Source organism: Semicossyphus pulcher, unplaced genomic scaffold (genome assembly GCF_022749685.1).
Source record: "Semicossyphus pulcher isolate SPU_LCO1_2020_fin unplaced genomic scaffold, fSemPul1.0.p SCAF_14, whole genome shotgun sequence".
NCBI classification, from domain to species: Eukaryota; Metazoa; Chordata; class Actinopteri; order Labriformes; family Labridae; genus Semicossyphus; species Semicossyphus pulcher.
The window spans coordinates 11,309,398-11,332,978 of NW_027211648.1; the positions used below are offsets into that span (position 1 = coordinate 11,309,398).

Below are 23,581 nucleotides of genomic sequence, written 5' to 3' on the forward strand. Positions count from 1 at the left end.
GTCAGTGCTGTGCTGCAGCCTTTTCGAAGGTCGTATTTGAAGGCCGGTTGCTTCACAGAGGCACGTCGAAGGCTGTCCCAATTCGAAGGCTCCTTCAGATGCGGCCGACAAACGCGTCCTCCGTTTTCCCGGCCAGACAACTTTTCACGCTCACTCTCCCACCTACAGGCACTTCAGAGTCACCTATTCACCTAACGAGCATGTCTCTGGACTGTGGGAGTGAGCCGGAGTAAGAGGGAACCGATGCACGCACAGGGAGAACATGCAAACTCCACACAGAAAGGCCCCTTTGTCCGAACCGGGATTCGAGCAAGGAACCTTCTAGCTTTGGGCCGCACAGCCCACAGCCGTTACAGGGATCCATTATTGTTCCATTTCTTTGAATATACCATGCAGCATCACTATGCATAGCTTGTAGGCCTGACCTCTTGAATTGACGTAATAAAGCATAAATAAAACCCACCCAAAAAACAGAACTCACATTATGCATTCTCACATATGTTATTCCCATTTCCTTGGACACCTCAGTCTTGATGTGTTTCCATGGTAAAGCCTCAGTCTGAGCTAAACACTGAACACTGCCAAGACTCTTATCTTGATGTCATCAGTTGCATTTCGGAGCAGCTAAACTCATGTTCCATACAAAGCTCTGTGTGGTTCAAATGCTAAAACAGCTACACTATAAACTCTGTGCGACTATGAGTCTATTTTAGGATGATTTTATGACAACACGTTTTTATTTTGGCCATTGTCCTGAAGTCTTTGATGCTGACTCACACCCTACACGAGGTGTTTCATTTTATTGCTCCAAATGAGATAACCCTTCTCTTGTTCTCGTCTTAATAGAAACAGCCTTATGAGCATCGTTCAACACCACTACATCTCAACCGCAGGATGATTACAAGACGCCTTAGGTCATCCACCTTGTTAGTCTTGCCTTGTAATCTGGGACATCACGCATGCAGTCGCAGAAACTGTAAGCATGTCATTAAAGTCTCCAGGCCGATCCAGAGGGTGTCCTCTCAGCTGATGAGGTCATGTCACATGGTGTTTATAGAGATGACATGGAGCTGTTGTGAGCCAAGGAGCTTGCATCATCACTTTCTGCGGCACGCAAGAATTTTATGGTCATGCATGTACACAACCGAGCACAAACGGCAAATCAAAGCTAAAGCTACAGATGTTGTATAATCTGTTGTATATTGACTTCTCATTCGGGCAATTTGCTGCGAGAGACTTTACTCAAGTAATCCACTTCTCCCCCTGGGACGTGTAGGCTTTAAGCACTGTTGCACCAAATTGGGTCATTTACATCTCCACGCTCACTACGACCTGCTTTGTTTGGCTGAATTTCCTCTTTCAGATAAGTCAGTGCAATTTAAAAGGCTGTCATTTAAAGAGGAAACAGACACATTTTGGATCACTGTCTCTTTTTGAAGCGGTAGAAGAACCTCTCTTTGCCTGGGGGCATGGTGGGAGCATATGTCTTCTGATTTGTCTGACAAGGAAGAAACAGAAGCGTCCAGGGAGATATCTTCTCAAAAATGGAAGACTGCAAGAATCAATAGGAGTCTTTTAAAATAAAAAGGCCATTGCATGTAAAATTGGAGAAAATACGATGAATGGAGAGGCTCAAATGGGTCTGCGGGGACACATTTAGTCTGTGAATGCATTTTACATAGAATGAACGATGCCTCAGAGGAACATGTTGAGACAATTCAGCGTTTTTTTTTTACATCGATTCCTTCAGATCAACAGTTTTAAAAAGGCCTCAAGTGCCATCAAATTTTAATCCCAAAGACTCAGCGCCCTCTCTGTCCATCAACATATCTCCACATGCTGTCCCCACTGACACATGTTGTCCTGCTGATAAGAAAAGACCTTGAGAAAAGATACTTGCAAAATGAAATTGAACACTTGGCATTTTGTGTTACCCAGAGGGCTCTGGTCATTGATTGGCTCAATTGGCTGAATTGTTATCACGTGACGAAATGATGCTGAGAGCAGCGTGAGTTGGCAACAGGCAGGAAGAAACAGAAGACAAAGGAATGAAAACTTAGAACAAAGATTGTAAAAAAAACTCAGAATGATTCGACCCCACACAAACGCTGCAGCCCACACACACTTGACACACTCTACTAACCTGTCATTCAGCTGTCTGACTGCCATGATGGAGATGGATGTAGTTAGCTGAGTTTAATGGCGTGTGGATCCATAACAGACTCTGAAATCTGACTTCAGCAACCCTCAGAGTATTAACTTTGATTCAGGGTGGGTTCTCCATCTGAAAAATCCTGTTTTCGCTTCTGGGTTAAGCTACTGCCTGTGGGCAAAGTGAGATTAAATGTTTCTCCAGTGTTGGCATAATGGCAGGCAAGGAGAAAAAAAAAGACGACTGACGGAAACACATCCCACAGTCATGAAGTATTTTGTGTTCCATTTTGTTCCCCTTTGTACTCTGTAGTGAAGCAGCTGTAGTTGCAGAATAAGCTGTTTCAGGATTTACTATGAAATCTCTACTTCCACTTTTACTACATTCTGTCAATACTGAACCAATGCGAGGATGCAAGCACTGCTTGGACGCAGACTTTGGTAGCTGAGATGACAAGGAGTCGCAGAAGTTACAGACGGAGCATAGCATTGCGCCGGAGGGGGGGGGAGATTAGCATGTCGATACGGGTTTTGTGTTCCCATCATTTCCGATTGGAGCCGAGGTGATAATTACCCGGGTCTACTGCAGAGTCATCTGACCCGGGTCTGAATGCTGATTGTAACCTTTCCCATTATGCAAAAAGGCCGTGTGTTTGCGGGTTTTTTGACCAGTGGGAAAGCGGCTACAGAGACTACATACTCTAGGGGAGTGGAGACAATGAGATGCAGGTAAAATACATTAGGGCAGGCAGGTAAATAACGCAGGCGACAGGAAGTGGAGGATCTGAACGGAGAGACAAGGTGACTATCAGAATAAAACAGAAAACACAAGAGAGAGGTGACATCTTCTTACCCCACATTTTAGAAAATTAGTAATATATATCAACATAATAAATGTAACGTTACTGGATTGGACTGCTTTCATACTTCACTGGCAATCTAGATATTTCTACCCCTGACACGTGTGCTGGTAAGTTTTGCACAGACATCATCAATGGCTTTGTGATTGTTGTGATACAGTATGTGTTCCATTGTTCTTCATATTAAGGGGAAAAGGACAAAGAGACACATTCTTTCATATAAACTCATTTCTGTTTTAATGTGCCAGCATGTTTGTCCTATGTATTCCCTTTAATTGTAAAGTGTACTAGGACCATGGTGGATTGTGATTCTGCACTTTAAATGAAGTTGATTGATCGGTTAGGTTAATTGGAGGCTTGTCCAACCAACTCTGAGGTAAACTGAATAATCTTGTAAGTATAAAAAGACCTCTCTCTTTCTCTTATAAACAGAGGTATGAGGTATTGATTCTTTTTTTATATTAAAGCCAATTGATTAAACAACCAAATCTTTTATAAGCAATCCAAGAATTCAGAAGAGCTCATTTCTTTGCCATATTTTATAAGCCACGAAGCAGATATGACTGATCTGAGTGTGAGAGTCATTACTTGCGGTTGGACAGGCCTTCAGATGATGCATGCTTGATATCTGATTCCAATCGAATTTAAAGTGGCTGTCTTTGGCATGGGAATATTACAATGACTGGTCCCAAAGACTGCTGTCAAAAGTGATGTCAGCGTGAGCAGTTATGAAAAGTATACGGCGTATTTTTTATAGAAGCGGCAGGTCTTTCTGTTCAGAAAAGGTCACATGGATAATCCCTATAATCTGACTGATGACGCCTTTTGACGATGATCGGTCCAGAATGGGTCATTGTAAAAAGAATACAGCTGGAAAATGCCATAAAAAGCACTCTATAGAGTCCTTATTGAAAGAGGAATGATGAAACAGTTAGGCAAGAAACTGTATTGTTGTGGACCTGATGTGATTAGTGATGGGCCACATGTGTGATATTTCATCAGGCAAAATCAATACCAGATCCGAGGTCTAAATATATTGTCTTATTTCACACCACTTAAAGGTGATCAAAGTGGATCGTAACACTTGACCCTGGTTGGAAAATGTGAAATGTGCATGCAAAGAGTACATACTTATTTCCTCACTTGACAGGTGAGACCTAAACAAGATGTGTCGAACGCCTCCCCCTCGTGTAAACACAACCTCCCTGAAAGTTCCTCGATATCTCTGATGGAAGAAAATCAAACACACACGCTTTGATATTTTCTGCCTGGAACAAAGAAACACACATGAGAGCATGCAACAACTCACACACTGTACACACACACCTTTAGAAGTAATGTATGCATGTCAGTTGGTCCACAATAAGACATGTTTTTCTCCCCTGTGCGCTCTCATGCAGCTCTGCGAGCACCGTGTGATGTGTGTTTCATGCCTCACACTGTGAAGAGTAAACAACAAACCACATGAATACAGAGTTTGATTAGCGCCGCAGAGAGACGGAGAAAGAAAAAAACAGACTTATAGAAGGGGAATGTGTGAGGGAATAGCAGCCATCTGGCCGTGCGGGGAGATGAGAGGCAGCCGGTGGTTGGAGCAAAAGGTCCCCTCGCACCGCTCCATTCCTCCATCGTCAGATCTCGGTGTTTACCCTGCTCACCGCGGGGACTGAGGCACCTCTTTCTCCCTAATCCAGCCCGCCTGCCCGGTTTCCCCCGTCTAACGTCACAGGCTGGAGGGATGTTTATGTTTTCCACATTTTTTGGAAGAGGGCAGAGAGAGGAGGATAAGGGAGTGGAGTTGATAGCATGGAGAAGTGCCAGGTAGCTGCTGCTAAAATCTAAATATGATAAACATCTGAGCCGCGTGGATTCTCTGGTGGGTCCTTCGTTACAACATGTTTTTACAGTAAATTCCAGAGAAGAAGAAGAAGAAGAAGAAGTTTTTCAGTGATGTCAAATACATGTTTCATATATACAAGGCGTTTCCTTTGAATGTTGTGGTGCTGTGAAGTCTAAAGATGTGACTGTGATTTAAACACTACTCTTAACATATGATAGAGCGAACATCCATAGACTATAAGTAATGGAACGTAGCCACCGTGACATCACCCACTGGTTTCTCGATTGCATAAATGAAGCCTCGAGTTCGGGATATGTCTGCCACCATGTTGGTTTTCTGGAGCCAGAAGTGACCATATTTAGATGAGAGGGTGGTGCTGGTGAGGAGCAAAGGGGCTGGCAAACATCAAGTTATCAAAGATAAACAGTCTGTGCATGTTGCCGATCCATTAGCCCGTGAATAAGTTAAACATCGTGTTTCCCACAGAGAAGATTCTGTTTGTGCCGTTGACTGCAGCTGTTTGTTTTTCAGACTAAAGAAGTAGCGGACTTGCTGCTCGCTCGCCTGGTGAGGGAACGTAAAGGGAATGACGCTTAAAAGGAAACTTAAAGTAACCGGTCTTCTCATCATTACGGTCCGCCATAATCTCTCCAGGGAAAAGCCAACAACTCCTGACTCCTAAGCACTGACCGGCGAATAAATACATGTGTGATAAACACTGAATAAGCTAGAAACCCTGTATGGCCAGTGTAGCATACCTGCTACTTCACACAGAGGGACAGATTATTAGTCTGATTTTTGCATGAAAAAATCCCCAAAAGGCTCCAACAACACAAAGAGGTGAAGTTAAGGTCTGTGTCTGTGTTGACATGTAGCAGACAGCCAGCAGCATCCACCTGTTATTCAAGTGACCACACCCCACTAATTTAAGGCTTAATGTGATTAAAAGGGGTCAGATATTTAAAAAAAATTCACCCACCACATCTTGAATCTTGAAATTAGCTGATTTTTGTACCAGGCTGTAAACATGTTTATTTCGGCTGTACAAATGGGCATTTTCCCATCTGCCGTAATTTTATTTCTTGACCTCTGGAGCCTCAAGTGGACACTCTAGGAACTGCAGTTTTTTTGCACTTCCTCACTGGCTTCATATTTCAACACTGGAAGTTGTAGCTTCCTGGCAGCCAGCTGAAGTAATTAAATAAAGGTTAATTGCCCTTTTTAAGACTCACAGCTACAAAGACAGACAGCCAAAACACAAGACAGATCCACAAGAAGATGATGATGATTAGTTTTAGGAAGCAATTTCAAATAATGTTCAAGTTAAGATTCAGCAGACGTGAGCGACTGTTGAAGATGTTTCTAGAGGCCATAAACAGTATGGAAAGAAATGTGTTCAAGCATCTAAATGGACAATCTAAAGGGAAAGAAACTCATAAGCATACGTCTCTTTCTGGTGCTATTGCAATGTGTTGTTCGGCATAAACAGGAAGTTGTTCTTTCAGGGGCTTAAAATACTTGTACAGCCGTGAAACTGCGTAGACATATCAACAGAAGGGAATAAGGAAGATTTATATAGGTTTTGTTCACGGCTGTGGCTAAACTGCTCAGTGGCACTCCCTGCTACTTTTAAAAATTCTGCCCCCACAGCAGATTTAACCTAGATTTATGAAATTTGCTACACATATGTATCATGCCTAGGCCTACAAAAAAGCCTCTTGGACCCATACTGTAAAACCAACAGGAAGTAACTTTTTTTGCCATTTCCATGGGTCATATTTTAACTAACTCCTTCTTCTCTGCTTTCATTCAATTAACCTTAGATGTGATCAGTATACAGAGGAGACATCAAAGTCATCAGAAACAACAGGAAGTTGCTGTAACTCAAACGTACAGGGTATTATCTGCTTTAAAATGTATATGTTTGATATCCCTTGATAGTCCCTTCCAAAACACTGTTGAAGATGTTTCTATAGGCCATCGACAGTATGAAAAAATAAATGTGTTAAAGCGTTTTAACGGAAAATCTAAGGGAAATTTAACACATTTGTTTCAAGTGGATAAACTGCACTCAGGTAAGTGAAGTGTAGCTGCACCACAAAATGACTCATGGAAAACTATGAATAAGATCTTTATAATATTGCACTCAACATAAAACCATTCCCCATATTTGTTCTGTTGCACACAGAAACGATTGGTAACTTTTCCATCACCATTCCCTTCCCACAGATTCCTCTCCTATAACACAACGCGGAAACTTCAAGCCACATGAGGCAAAACCTGACGGATGTTTCGGTCTCTGCGGTGTGTCATGCATCCAAAAGTTAACCTCAGCGTTGCTCGGAGCAATGAGCAGTCAAGCTGTCAACATATTTGTGGGGCAATCACTCCTCAGACTGTTATTGAGACTGGTAGTGCCACACAAAACCTCGACATGGTTCAGTGTTTTGACTCTTTCATCAGAGCCAGGTGTTCCCTGGAGAGACTCAGCTGCCTGAATTCCCAAACTCACATACAGGAAACCGCTAATGCCCTTTTAACCCTCTCTGCTTGTGTGCGTCTGTGCGGTTACATGTGTGTATGCATTATTTCATCCCCCTCTTTAGCCAAAGTTTCTTTTTCCCCCTCGACCTGGAAAAAGTGACTCATTACAGTGAAAGTGTTTGCTCATGTAGGGGAGCACAGAGGTACAGATTCAGTATTCATACAGCATCATAGTCTAGAGAATCTGTTACTAATACCTTCCTGTTGCTGTCCATATCGCCTAGCAGCAAACTTTACACTTAACAGATGAGTCTGCTGGATTGTCTGAAGGTGAGCGTAAAAAAAAAATAGTCCCAGAAGACTCAGCAAACATTTTTCAATTCTAAATGAACTATTTCCACATGCTCTACCAGATGGTTGAGCAGCTTGCTGTAGCGTGGAATCACAAAGCCAGACAAACTGTAATGTGATCCCATGGAAGCTTCAAAAGCTGGAGGAATAAGGAACATTCATATTTGATTATTGCCGTGCCAACTGCCAGATTTTGTTTTTCGGCTGCATGGATTGAGGAGCAATTTGTCTGGGAGCTTTAGCTGTTAAATAAATTGTTTAATAAGTGAAAAATTCAACTAAAACTGCCATTAATGCAGCTCGTTTTATGCGCTTACAATGCAGAGACCCCTTACAAGATCTAAGGTGTTGCAGCTTATAATATAGCACAGAATAAACAAAGCCAGAAAACTTCTAGGAAGTGTTTTCAATGACATTTTCAAGACAGACAAAGTCAGGAAGATTCATATTTAAATATAGGACTGCTGTTTGTAAGCCAAAAGTGGATTTGTTTATCCTTTATCATGCATGTAATAACATGGCTTTCTCAACTGACCAACTGACATCTGCTGCTCACTGGCCTCCTGCTTATCATGACAAATAATGATGGCTTAAATGCTCCTCATTTCCCTCTGCAACATGTTAATGATCAGCTGCAGAGACCCCGAGGCAAAGAAACAGAAGCACATAAAACTCTTACTATCTCAAATGAGGCAATGGCTTCCAAGTCTGCTGAAAATAAAGACAGAACTTTCAAAAGAAGCCAAGCCTACCACGGGAGGAATTAAAGCTCTGTGGGGAATTCGGATGACTCACAACCAGCCAAGCAAAACATTAGAGGGAGACACACACTCACAGACACACACAGTTCCACGGCCTCCATGTGTGTGAATTCCCAGGGAGCAGATTTCTGTTGGCATGGCTGGAAAAAAACAAAAGATGGTAGTCAACAACTTCTGGCGGATTTGTACCTGGCTACCTGCCACACATCCAGCAGTGAGTTTTTGGAAATTGTTCAAGCAGTGTTGGCCTGTCTGAACAAGCAAGTCAAAGAAGTTGAGCAACTTTTTTTAAGGTGACATTAGGGAATAGGCCTACCCTAGTAACTGTTTATTTCGTCATATTTTTGGACAGCTAATATAGTGAGATAGCTCAAAGGTTAGAGTCAAAGCTGCTACTTCTCACCAGTTTTATCCGGTAGGCTATCATCCCCAGAAGGACGCAAAGGGTCTTTGTTATCAGTCAAGTTACATGTAGGCAATAAATGTCTAAAATAGACTAAGTATTTCAAATATATTTTTTAAGGTGATCTTATGGCACATGTTTGTTGAGTTATTGTGCAAGATGCGTTGAGTCACAGACACGAAGGAATAAATACCTTAAAGCTGCTATGAGGAACTTTCTGTTTGCGTTGATTTTAGCGACCCCTGTGGACAAAGCAGTACCTCTTGTTTCTTTGCTGTTTTGTTTAACAGACATATGTATCACTCACTTTAAATGTTTGCCCTGGAAAATGTAAACAAAGGCAGCTTGCAGTTAACTGCTTCTTCTGACACCTACCCCCCTCAGCAGGTTCAGGCCTTAAAGATAACTATATGGAAATAATCAATCTTTTCGCTGGTGGTCTGGTTTGCTTTTGTAGCTCATACAGCGACATCAGAATTAATTTTAGTCTGTTTCATAACTCATGAAAAACTCCTCACAGGAGCTTTAAACTAATAGGCTAGCTAAAAAGCTCATATGAGCAGGTGTCAATGCTAACAGTATGGCTGTTAGCTCTCCCTTTACTCTTTTACTCTTCACTCATTTAGTATACTTGCATTGAGCTTTGATTCTAAACACGCCAACCAAGTTATTTAAAACGTTAAAGGCGGAAAAAGTGCTTACAATGTTTTATGACTTCACTGTAGTCCATACATATGCACCCAAAGCCTCCATTTACAATAGTTAACTTGGATATTTTCTTCTTCTTTTCCTCCGCACTTCAAAGAGACTCCCAGAACGCGCAGATGTGGAGCGCATGCTACGTGGTGCCGTGATACTGTACGTGATTGGCGGGAGGGTTTGTGTGTCTGGCTGGAACCTGCTACTGGTTTCCCATCTACCCACACACACAGCCACAGTCAGACAGACGGTCTCCCCGCAGAAACGACAGGCAGAGGGAAAACAAACTCTACCCCCGCCGCTTAGAAACCAACAACTGTCGTAGAAGTGAAGTCAACGCGATGTTAAAAACGAAATGCTACCGTTTAGCCTGACAAGAAAGCTTACAGTAAGGAAGAGGCTGCTGAAAGTGGCTGAACTGTGACAGCAGCTGGAGAAATTAATCGACGGATTTGTGGACCGCACGTGGAAAGCACCACTGAAACCCAACTGTAAGTAACGTTAGGAATACTTCTGTTAAATGACATTTAGTTTACGCATAAGTAGTTTTCAGGACGGAAAAAGTTTAATTGATGTCTCGTAGCCACGTAGAAACTGCAGTTTTTGTGTCATTGATTAGCAATTGGCATTTCTTCTGCGTCAACAACCGACCAAACACTTTGCGATTGAATTAGAAGTGTGCGCGCGCGTTTAACGTTACCCCTTTAACTGCACGTGATAGTATTGTACTGTAGAACTCTACTTACTGTCTTATTTCACCGACTTTATGAACAAACTAAGCTTGTTTTACAAATGTTTCGACTGGGCTTTCGGAAGTAAAATTGGTGATGACGTACTCCTACCGTAGCTTCGACAAAATGATTTAACTCAAGTACACTTGCACCACAAAGTCATTATTGAGTATTATGGTGTTCATGGAGGTGAACCGCGCCCCCTGTTTTGTAGCTGTCTCTGTAAACTGAAGCTGTGTCACCATATGTTGAAAAGAAACTGAAAGGCGTTCTTATGTCAAGGCTTTAATCGTTTCCCTCCTTTTCTCTATGACTTGTACAAAGTGATATGTTTCCAGTGAAATTCCTGTTGGCTCAGACAAGTGTACTTGGGTGTTGTCCAACTCAAATAGCTGCATGGTCTGTTTGTAGGCTGCTTCTGTATAATCAGTCTCCCTGCTAAAACAGCAACATGAAGAACTTACTTCATAATCAAATGAGCAAAAAATAACTTATGAGATCATCCTCACTCAGTGTCTCAAAACATTATGGTCACATTTTATGGCTTTAACGAAATCTGTTGATGGTATAGTGCTAATGAAGCCTATGGAGTGAAGTGTTAATCATCTCAGGTGCTTGTGTTTTCTCCTGCAGAAATAATCAATACATCAGTCAATAACATTAAATCTTAAATGTTAAATACATCAGAGAATCATTGGTGGTTACTGCTATCACTGAGCAAAACAAATCACTGAGCAGTTCAGTGATAGAGAGAAAAAAAAAGGTTTTGGTTCAGTATTTTGACATAAATGTATTTGTATACTTGTTTACTGGTGCCCCAGAAATTACAAACTGAGGTACTTGGGTAAAATTGTTGCATGTTCCTATATTTCTTCGATTTCATTTCATGCAATTATCACATGTCTCCACTGCTGTGTCTCTGTGACAGGTAGGGACCTAGAAGTCATTGGCCTCAGATTAGCTGTGAGGCTCCTAATCCTTCCCTAGTGCCTCCCCAATGGCATTAACTAACCCACTTACAATAAATGATTGCTTCCTCCTATGCAAAAGTACAAGACCTAATTTGCTCTGGCATGCCATAAAAGATAAGCTTATACCGTGCCCCATACTTCATAGTCCAATTATAGTCAGCATAATGTAAACTGTTGAGCAGGCTCCCTCTGTGTGTGTCCACCACCTCAGCTTGTTCTGCTGCCAGAGAGGACAGATATCCTTGAAGGCATACAGAAAGACATAAAGAGCCTTTTTTTCCTTTTAGATCATCATATAAAAAAAGGAACAAAAACCTGCCTGTTGGAGTTTCTTACAGAATAAGGGTGAGGTTTGGATTCCCTGAGAATTCTGACTCACTGTGACTGTGGTTGTCCTCCTTGCATTGAAGAAATGATTCCATCTCAGCTATGATGATAAGCAACACCCCTGTTTTGCAATACATTTAATGGAGAAGTGGTCAAGCTGGACACGTGGCTAGTTATGTTTTCTGTCTGTTAATTTTAGCTGATTGTGTATCATCCAACTGTATTATTCCGGATATACACACTGACAAAGTGCTGTGCTTTTAGCTTAGCCTTATGCAAACTAATTGTACATGCGATTTTGTATTGTGAATGCCTCAAGCCATTTACCAGTGTGTGACTTAGTCATTGTGGTAATGATACCTGCAGTTCTATTTCTAAGTGCTCTATGTTTGCTTTTCTACTGTTTACCTGTCACTGTTCAGTCCCTCCCAAACGTTTTATTGCCTTAAGGTGCTGGGCTATAAAGGATGTGCTCTTTACGGGGTTCTGGCATGTCATACATTGATTCATGTTTAGCCTATTCCTCCTTGGTTCTACATAACCTTCACATATGAAAATAGATGGCTTCTTCCATATCTTCATTCTTATGGAAAAGAGTATTCAACCTGTTTCTTTGAGGGAGATATGAATGGTCTCTATAACAACAGATAGACATCAACAGGATGTACAGTATCTATTCTTGTGTTGGCTACATTGTAAGTCACCTTTTGTCCCACAGTATACAATTTAAGTTAGTTTCCCCACATATTGTGAAGAAAGAAAGATAAAACTCACATTAAATAGAGCACATTACTGCCACAGGATTAAAAAGAACAAAGAAATAAACAGAAGGCTCTTAAGTTTGAAATCCTTTAAAATTCTCTTCTCCTCTCTCATCTGCAAAAGTGCTCCATACTTTAAAAGCATCTCAGACAAACTGCTGCAGTGATCCCTAAAGAATAAAGTGGCCCAAGAATTGCAGTTGTGTAACCTCTCTCAGAATAGCCAATTGCGGGTGCTAACATGGGTTTCCTGGTTCATTATCTGCTCTCGGTTTCATCCCTAAGATGCCAAGAACAAGCCTCTCAAACGTGCAAAACCTAGAAACTCTATACTGTTCAATTAGACAACTTTCTGTCCTGTAATTTCTTTTTTCACGCACAGACTCTTCATTTCAATGTGGTTGTAAGGGATCCAGATTTCATGCTTCAAAATTTGTCTGCACCGGCCTGGTGACATTGTTTTCTTTATACAGCATCGCAAATTAGCCTAATTTAAGCAGAATTTAAAGATTTCTGGTTGTCCGAGACGACAGACGCACTGTTTTCATTCGCTCTGGCATTCACATTTGAGTTGGTTCTTGGGATTTGGTCTTAGATCTCAAAACTTGGAAAGCTAAATCGGCTCTTACCCAGCTTGCATAAGCTGTCCTACCATTGTGCTCGTTTTTGATTAAGTATTTACAGAAAAAATCAGTTCTATTGTGCACCCTCTTTTAGGTTATATCACAAAAAGAAAATCTTTGTTCCTCAAAGTAGAGATACCACAGAGATGGAGAAAGTGCTATTGGATTCCCCTAAGGCACTTTTGGAGTAGTACGGTGAAGAAATACTGCAAAAATGATGGGCTCTCTTATTCTGACTTTCATGCCTTGTGTTATGAAATACCACAGAGAGTTTTTCCTCAGCATGAACTGGAATGTGTAGTTGTACAACATAATAACTCTCGGTTTTATTGGCCTTATCAACCATCATGATACTTGTGACCTGAGACCAAAACATTTTTACTGCACATGTCGAGAATGTCTGCTGCACCAACATAGGATTAGATTTTTGCTACATCACAGGCTGGCGCTGACACAATGAAAACAGCAGGGTAGACGGAGTAATCTCTCAATTATTTCATGAGAGGTAACAGTCACCATCTGTTCATGTGGCGATGCTGGATACAGCACGCTCAAAGTGACACCGTTGCATGACATCACTCTGGAAAGATGTAATCTGTGAAGACGTGTGCACTGAGGGAGGCTTTTCTGCAAAATCAAGGCCTTGTTCAGAGCCATGAGTCAACATGAAAGACATGCATGAGAGGCTGCAGATGAGGCAAAGTGTTTTATTTCATTCATGGATCTTTGGGAGTGCAGCGGGGAATGAAAGAAGCTGCGCTGAAAACCCTCCAAATGTGAGTGGGAGGAGTAGATACAGAGGATGAATTGCTTCTTGAGGAGGATTATATTATCTATTTGAGTTTGTTATCTTGGCAGATAATATCGTCATTATGTTCAACATTCTGAAGTGTTATTCTTTGAACATCATACTCATTCTGCTAGAGTTAGTCAGAATCGTACAAGTGATAGATTTTGCATCGCTTTCTGTCTTTACGTATGCTGTTGGTAGAACTGCTGTTAGAATCTACAAGGAACAATTAAGGATAGTTGATAATTCCCATTCATCGTGGGTGTTCTCTATGAAGTAAAGTTAAGGTATAAAACTAGTGGATGCACGATATTGGACTTTTTGCCGATATGCCGATATTTTACAACTCATTTAGCCGATTACCGATATCGATATTTTTTTCCCACACACCTTATTGCAGAGATCATCAACTCTCTTCTGTATTGGAATTAGCGTACAGTATAATGGTGATACTCTTATCACATTTGTTACAACGGTCGGGGTGACGGGTCTTGAGATGGTTAATCAAGTTTGTAGTGTTGAAAGACTTTGCCTTGGCTCCTCCTCGCATCACCGAAGCTGAGCAGTCATTTCAAATTGCAGTTTTGCTATCTATTTCGGACACTTTGAAAAACTTCCACACCACGGACATTTTGGCTTCTAACTCTCGAATTCTGCAGGTAGACACACGTGACGTCATCACGCTGCCACGCGCCGGGGACATTGCGCAGAGGTCGGGCATTTAATCAAGTATGCAGCAGCCCATTGTTTTATCGGGCGATATCGGCGTGTTGGCCGATATCCGATAGTTCATTTTTAAACCAATATCGGCCGATACCGATAACGTGCCGATAATATCGTGCATCCCTATATAAAACTGTGTTTTCCCCAAAAATGTGTATGCCAAACCCCTGCCCTTACCTTAACCTTTAACTCCCTAGTCAACATCCATGCTGAAGCTCGCAGTGTATCTATTGGATCAATTTCTAATTGCTGACTATCTAAATAACTCTCACACCAGCTGCCAGCGTTTTAATTACATGAGCAGCAGAGTAAATATACTTGGTAGTTCCCTTCTTGATGGATTTTTTTTGCTGTTGCCAACTGAAGGTGCAGCTTTTACTTTTTATGTCTTTTAAAAGAAATTAAAGACACACATTCAAGGCACCTGTTATTTGGGTCCCCTTTCCTCCCTCTGCTACTGTCGCAGGTCCCCATAGGCTTATTCGCACAGGCTGAAGAGCAGCACCGTTCTGAAGCTAAAAGAAGTAGCTGTGATGGAAACTCGAAAGGCCCTTTCTCGAATGAGGTCCCAGGAGGGCCATGAGCACTGACTGAACAGATTTCACATTAACACACTGGGCAAGAGGGAAGCAAGGGAATGAGCAGGAAACAGTGCTGCTCCTCTGACTGCTTGGCAACAAACAGCCACAGTTAATGAAGTGTTTTTGAAAGGGGCTCTGCTTGGAAAGAGGGTGATAAGCAGCCCGTAAAATATATGTACGTCGTTTTCACTGCCACAGCAGCTCCTTGGCTTCTTTTAATACAACTGCTCAGCCCTGCACTCTGAGCATTGCATAAGACTGCTCAAAGTCACACCAGAAGCTATGCATTGTAGCTGGCTACATTTCACTGCCTTGAGGTTCCCTTCAGCCTCCTCCTCCTCTTCATCCTTCTTGTGTTGTCTCTCGCATCCCCCTTCCCCTTATCCCTCCCACCCGTCATGCTTCAGTGGGCCACCTGAGGGGGGATATGTGCTCCCCTTTGCCTGGTGACAGCTTGCAGGGAGATATGAGCAGCCTTCTCAGCTTGAGGAAGCAGGAGAAGAGGGAGAGAGCATAAGATGCTGTGGATTAGGGCTTCCACAGAGAGGAACTCCGCTGGGCTGATTCGCTACAAGAGAGCAACAAGACCAGTGACTTTTAAGCAAATAACCCTGATTTTCTGTTTTTGTTTTCTTCACTGTACCATCCAGTTATGGCGATGGGAAGGAGACCGAAAATTAAAAATACCCAGGGGAAGGGGTGAGCTCCTTTGGGGCAGTTATTGTGTATATGTAAATGAGTACGAGTACAGATGCGTGCAGTATTATGTATGTGTAGGTTTGAGCTCACAGTTGCATTGTGCAATCGATTTGCCCCTCAGATAGCAAGCATAAAATGCTAATCAGAAAAAAACAACCATTGTCTCTATTGTCTTCAAGCTATGTAGAAGAAAACTCTTAACTGTTAAAGTTAAAGAGTTGTATTCAGGTTACATGAAGTCACAGGAAGTCCAAGTCTTTTGAGTGTTGTACTGCTTGTACTTTGAGGTTGGACTGGCACAGTACAGGTCTTTCAGTCTATCAGAGCACAGTATGATATGCACTCACAGCTCAAAGCACAGCTATGCAGAGTATTTACATGGTTCCTGGCTCGCTCTAAAGGCCTCTATTGAACTAGTTTTCCTGCTTTTGATAGAGAGTTGAGCGCAAACCAACTTTGCGCCTTACATCAGGGTGTTGTTATTTTATATAAAAGTTGAGGTCTGTTTCCCTGCCAAAGTGTTGGGATGTCTGACATCTTTTGAATTCCAAAGAAAGGCATATTTATTAGCCTCTCTAATTACTCACCACTAAATGTTGGCCCAGGTTTTTGTTTACTGAGAAGTCTTTCATTGCTGAAAGAGCAGAGAGGAAGGCAGATGGACAGAAAGAGAGGCTAATCAATGACTCTGTAAGCTAGCATTAATACAAATGAGTATGGGTGTAAGAAAATAGTGATACACTTGAGTATCCGGATATAATGTTTTGTGATTCTGTACTGATTAATAGCGAACTTAGTGCAAAGCTAAATTGAATTATACTGTATTGTAGCCATGGTATTGTGTCCAAAGTATTTACTGCTGTTAAAGCCCAGGCCTGACGTAATCCCACCTAAACAATGACCACCTGTCAACAATGGCAGCCTTTCAGCTACTACGTTTGGGGGTGGAGAAGCTGTGTACTTTGTACTTTTGACTGCTCATGTAAACCTTGTACTGCAGGCTGTGCTCGTATAATAATCAATGAATGAAACTTCGACTTAACCAGCTTCCTCTCAGCTGCTGAGCGCTCATTTTAAATCTTTCTGTACTATTAGAAAACAACACTTTGTGCTCTGTTGCTTATTAGCAGCTAGTTTGACAAAGGCATTGTTTTCCAGTCTGGCTTGCTTTGCCTCGCAGCAGAATAATTCATTGTCTGGTTGAGACTGACGGATAGATTGGTTCATCTGGGTTGGCTCGTGTGTTTACAGCTGAGAAAATGATTAAGCTCTGCCGTCCTCATGAGATCATTTGGACTTAATTAACCCACTTCTTTGTGTCTGTATCTTGCTTTCAAGCAAAGGCCTAACTAAGCACAGATTTCTCTGACGTTCCCCTGCGTCTCTTGTCGTATATTCCCAGTCACCAAGAAATAAACTCACTAGAAGATGTTGGCTCGTAATAATAGAAACATGATTGCTGTTCTGTATCAGTGAGACTTACTAGTTCTTTTAACAGCTTCAGCTGAAGTCATTTCATCTGCGAGTGGCAGTGCTTTCACGGAGAACATTGGCAAAGCATTTAGAGAGATGGAGCGTGAAGCCTGGCTGCAACACAGAGAGGCAGCCATTCAAACAGTGTCATCACTTAAAAGTGCTATACACTGTGAGCAGTTGAGAGTGCATAAATTCAGGTTGTGTGTTATGGAGACTGAGGGAAGTGATTGGCCTGAGGTTGAGGTTGTGAATACTCAGTAGACATTGGCTTTACAGTTTTAACTTTTCTTTAAAGGGCCAGTTCGCCAATTTTCAACCTCAGTCCTATCATGCTATTATGGGGAGCTAATGCCATTATGGTAGGAAAAAATGCGCTCTGTGTCTGAAGGACGTGGTCCGCTTCTCCAGTTGGCCCTGGAAAACATCACCAGACTACTTAAAACGCATCATCTGGCGGAGCCCAGGGAGCTTGCTAAACTACACTTCCTCAATCGAGGACGCCCGCCTCCAATGTCACAATCCACCGGTATATTCTCGTCGTATTTCGGAATCTGTACCGCTCTGAGCCGTTGCCTGCAGCGATCAATGTCCGTGACTGGAAAATTGTAGTGTTTCACTTCAGCGTCTCTCGCTGGGCCGTTCCTTTCAGAGGGAGGGGGCGCAATGCGCGCTGGGTATTGTAGGAATGTAGAATGGGTGAACTTTCTCCACAGCTATGGTGCCATTAAAATATCATTGCTTCAATCGATTACAGAGAACACCAGCTTTGACTGACAGTGGCTTTTTCCAGGGAAGAATTGCTCCTTTAATAGAGCGATTTCAACTTCTCACTTCATGTCAATTCAGCCTTTCTGTGTTTATCGTTACACTGTGGTTGGTCCACCCAAAAGAAACACATTTTCTTTCCAGTGCGGTGGTTTACAATCTGGAGGCAGAGAGAGCCAAAAGGGTTACAAGATGAATGTTAAAGTTTGGTTATATTACGACTATGACTAAGAACAACTTCTGCTTCTGAAGACTTTGTTTTACATATTTTTCTCTAAAAAAATGACAAACAACATTCTTCACTCTTGCTCATTTGAATGAACCTCCCGCTTGTTTGCACTCCTCCTCCTACCTGTGAACTGTGGGCACCAAAATACCACACAGATGGGCGAGGCAGATAGATCAAGGTCAGGAAAATGCTAAATGGTGTCAATACAGCTTTTGCTGGTTGTTTTGCTTACATAATTTATATTAAAAGGCCATGGACAGAAAAGATTGTGTACCCCTGCTGTCATGCGACCAGGCCATGCTCATGTTTTGAGTTACATGTCTCAAAACTTGCGTGTCGGACCCACTGCATGTATGTACATAACATTTTGTTTGTGCAGCTAACGCCATTGAAATGCTATGTTAAAAATTCAGTGTTACATCTCTTCCAGGATCCTTGTCTTTGTAGTCTAGATATCCCACAGAACAAACTTTCATAGGGACTATTTCATAGCACGAAAGAGGTTGTATATTTCAGAACATGGACCAAAGCCCCACCTATCCCTAATCCAAGTCTGTGTGGCTCATTTCCCGTTTTTTTCCCTTTCTCTCATCTTCTCCACAGTGAGGAGTGGATCTCGTCCTCTCCACTTTAACTCTTCACCAGCTGTTCACTCCTGCCTACTTAAGAGATGAGCGCCAAGTTAGCCATCAACAAGGAGGTCTTCATACCCCATGATGAGAAGATGCTTGCTGCTGTGCAGGTGAAGCGGAGGACCAAGAAGAAGATCCCTTTCCTGGCCACTGGTGGGCAGGGAGACTACATGACCTTCATCTGCCTCTCAGGTCAGAATTCAAATCTCTTCTCATATTCGCTTGTCTTTTGCTCTTTAGATTTGTCTAAGTTTCAAAAGCTCTATGTAGTCTTTGTCTGTGTTATGCTGTTTGGATCTAAAGTCACATTTCAACACGTCTCCCTTAATTCTCCCACTAATGTTCACGCTGATGAGCATGTTTACGTTCCCTCTGCCAATAGGATGACACGCTAATTAATTTACTGCCGGGTTTTAGGTCAACCCTTTTCAAATAGATTAGATTTACACTGAAAGTGAATAATTGTTTTACCAGAAATTGAGGTTTAAATCACTTTGTTTCTTTCCCTGTGTGAACATTAGCCGAGATATTACATGTTAATTGAATTAGCCAAGCATATTATTCATGAGAAAAGCTAAAGCTTATTCATTTCAGTGCCAACGGGACTGCTTATGATGATCAATGACATTTATTAATTCTACAGTTTTATGTATATTAGACTCTTCTTTGACTGCAGCAGATCCCATCACTTAAAGTTATTTAACGCTAACTTAAAAGAATGATATCAGTGCAGTATAAAGGCCGGTACAGACAGTCTCTCTGTGCTTGATTTAAATTCAAGGTCGCCTTCCAGTGTTTACACTATTAGGGAAAATCACATTAAAGGCTACAATGTCATGCTCATGTCACAAATCCACCAAAGATGTCTGAAAATTGACACCGTTTTTCTGAAGGGTCTCCGACGAGTCAGTTCTCCTTTGATGTGGAAATGATTGTTGGTTGATGTAATGCCAGTCTCATCACGTCCAGCCTTCACCTCTGTGCCACGTTTGAGCCCCGCTGCTGTGAAATATATTGAACTCAGTAAAAAATCATAACTTCTCAGGCCGCAGGGAAGTGCATGAATTATCCATGAAGCTGCCTTGAAATATTTTAATAATGATTACAACAGAAGTACACTACATGGATAGATCTGAGATCTGTCTTGAATCAAAAGTTGTTGTTTGAATCCCAAATGTGGCTTTGAAAGTTGGAGAATCAGCATGAAATTTTATCTTTGAGTTCAACCCTTTTTATATTGTTTGCTTCCATCTTTATTTGTTTTTCCATAAGCCTCTGTAATCTTCACAATGATAGTCTCACCATTACCTAGGAATATAGGAATATACTGAACTTTACACACCAGCAAAGACTAAAGACTGTGGTGAGGTATAGTGGTGTTTGAGTGCTTTTCAGCAGAGCAGCAATGCGTGAACACGGAGGACCTGTGTGTATGACCCTGTGTTGGCAAGCAGACACAAAAAATAACCATCTTGATATCCCAGGGCCAAAGACGATGTCTTCAAGTGACTTGTTCTGTCCAACCCACAGTGCAGAAATCAAATGCAATTACATTGATTTGAAACAGCAAAGTTGTAAATTCACCCCTTTGAGAAGTCAAAATCATATTGTTTCTGCTAATTAGATGTTTCAACTGATTAACGATTTGTCAAAATGACGACCATTATAACGACCATATTTTGCAACGTCAACTGTTTGTGTTTGGCGAGTGACCTTAGTTGGATGACATCCCTAACTCTCCTCGTGTCCTGGCATCAGCTGAATGTTGACTATTATAGAAATAAGATTTAAAGTCATGCATCTTTTAAAGTGGTAATCTCGAAGATCTCAGTTTCGTTCTCTTTGGCGGCACCTATGGCGATAAGCGGTAATTGCAGGAGCACGCTTCCCAGAAATCCAGACAGTGTTGCATGTGTGACGTCCATGGTTTTCCTCGCTGACGGTCGCTTTCCTTTTTAGACTGTTTGCCTTCATCTGAGCGTCGAATTTGTTTCTTTGTCTTTCGATTTTCACTTATTGTTGAAGTTGTATCTGTAGTCAACGATCTTTTGTTTGTTTGTTTGTTCAGCCATAGTAGATTACTGTTTACTCGCAACACTTGCAGAGAGCGGAAAAGCAGCCGCTTAGCTCCGCCTTCCCTCTCTGGCAGACCAACCACTTGCATACTGCAAATGCAAGGGCTTTCATCAGTGGGCCATAGGCTCAGTCACCATTGTGTTACCTCATTCTGCGATGGGTAGTGACTTAACAGACATTTTTTTAAATGAAAACCTTCGAGATTATCACTTTAAACAGTTCAAGTCAAAAAAGGTTGTTCATTACTTTTTAGATGACTCTCACCTCACCATCTTACTTACTAACTACTGGAAATAATGTATTTAACTGCCTGTACTTTACCTCTTTCTTTTACACTACATAGCTGTGGGGATGCTGGACAGGTTGTGTACAGTTATGTGTGTGTCAGTGTAACCTGGACAGAGAGAAGGAACGTCTGAGGCAGGGTCAGTCTTAAATCCGTGGTGATGTGTTGAAGGCTAGCCAATCTAAACTGCCTTAAAGCTGCTATCAGTGAAGGATTTATACCCCTGATCTCTGCATTATCCAGCTGAAGGAAGTTTTTTCCAGCCTTGATATAAGGATGGAGAAGCCTTTCTCTCACCTGTGTTCACATGGCAATAATGTATTTGATCTAATTACTTCCATGTTTAATGTTTCACTGTGAGAAGTTGAAGTCTTACTTTATGTATTTTTTATATAACCAGGCTGAATCTGTGACTCTTATTTTGTAAAGTAAATGTTAAGTGTTTTCTGCTGTCAGCTCTTTACTAAGCTGCTGTTTTGTTTGACAGTAGTGAAGGCAAGCACTGTCATTCAGTTCGCTCAGTCATGTGGCATTTCTTAAAGCTGGCCAAGTATTGTTGTGATGGGTGTGAGTGTCTATGTGTGTGTGTTCCTATGTAGCCAAATCATGAGTGTGAAACCAGGCTGGGCCTCTCAGCAAACTGGAGATACAAGGCTGGTGTGTGTGAGTGTTCAGCGTGTGTGTAAATATGTGAAAGCACTGTGTATGTATATAAGGATGGGGGGGGGGGGGCAGCTGACAGTCTCATGGCTAACAGTAACAAATAGTTGAGGCCCGAGGGCCGTACAGTGGCAGAGTTATGTAATCTGTGGTATGTCACGGCGAAAGGAGGCCGACAGAATAAGTAGCTGTGCTGTAGAGAGAGACAGCCATGGGCACTTGACAAGATCAGCAGGGTGCAAGCATGTAACAGCAGGCTATCACTGCCGCTCTATCTCCAGGATCACATCCTGTGATACTGTCATAAGATCTGACTTATACCCCAAATTACCAGCCGTTTGTGATGTTCCTTATCTGTTGAGAATAAATCAATGCTCTCACGAGTATGTTAGATGGATATTATGCAATTGACCTTAAAACAACAGCAGTTAGTTAAAGCTGTCTCTTTGGCGTGGGCGAGTCTGCAGCTTTGAATTGGCTGCTTGCTGAACACATGGCTTTTTGTCTTAGGTAGAGAGCTACAACAGTATATCAGTGGAACAACAAGGCCTTGAAAGCTGCCACTTTGAGAGGGCTCCTTGTTTCACTTTTACAAGCGGCTCCAGGAAAGCAAGACTGGTTTGGCTCACAAAGCTAAGTGTTGTTTGGCTTCAGTGTGCAATTTTGAAAATCAGTTGTACGTCAGAAACACGGGACAATAATATTGTTAAATTCCCTGTAGCAATAAACAGATTATTTTCCCCCAGAAAAACTCATCTCAGTATAATCAGATTTGACTTACAAAAGGCTACTCGATGTTTTGGCTGCGTTATTTAGCTCAAGGTAATTTTCTTAACTGTTTGGTCTAACTGGTGCTTTTTATCCACTTTGCTTTGCAGTTTTCTGTCATAGTCTGGCGTATATGAGTCTGGATCACACTCACAGTGACTCATACAACCAGACTACAACTAAGTTTGAGCACAGCCTAAAGGATTAAAATGTGTACGAGTCAATTACAAAAGTATTTTTTTGCTTTGCGATATCTGACTTATTGTACCAAACACCCTCTGCTGCCTTGCTCTCGCATCACCTCACCTCTGTGACCAATAGATACTTGTAGCCTGCGCTGTCTTTGATCTTAAGCACAAACATCACACACATGCTGCTGAACTACACACAGAAACATACGATAACACTTTCACAACAACATCAGGGGTCTTGATGACATAGGAGTGTGTTGGAGCGCAGCCAGAAGTTCAACATGGATAGAGAGCTCTCTCTTTGATCACTGGGCTTCACGCGGTGCCTTTATGGCTGGACCTCAGGGCTGAAAACACTGGACCGCCCACAGAATGTTTGGCAGGAGAGACGCGAGGCCAATTTAGCTCGATATGACACCGTGAAGGTTTCCTTCAGCAGCTTATTAGTCTACACGATTTCATGTCGATTTTTTTGTGATTCGAGAGGATTCTTTCTTTCCCTTTCTATTTATTTTTCAAGCAATCCTCATGATTGTCTGCCCCTTACTGCCCTTGTTGTTTAACCTTGTTGTTCTGTTATTGTTTGTAGGTGAAGCTGTCACAGATTGGTCGCTTGTTGGGCGTGAAATTGGATCATATAAGTGAATGCCGCTCTTTTTATTTCCACTAACCTACTCCCAGTTGTCCTTCGTGTTTTAGTTGTACAAGATTGTTTTATTTTCATAAATTAAGCGTTTACACAA

The 23,581-nt window shown here is 41.9% G+C and overlaps 1 protein-coding gene across 1 annotated transcript in view; it reads left to right on the plus strand.

Moving 5' to 3' along the window:
• The first annotated feature begins 9,779 nt into the window (after nt 1–9,779).
• Nucleotides 9,780–23,581, plus strand: part of stxbp6 (syntaxin binding protein 6 (amisyn)) — a 59,782-nt gene continuing 45,980 nt past the window's right edge. Inside the window, exons 1-2 of the mRNA XM_069661827.1 lie at nt 9,780–10,040; nt 18,829–19,049. Coding sequence (XP_069517928.1) covers nt 18,896–19,049 — 154 coding nt within the window. The 5' untranslated portion in view covers nt 9,780–10,040; nt 18,829–18,895. The remainder of the gene's footprint in view (nt 10,041–18,828; nt 19,050–23,581) is intronic.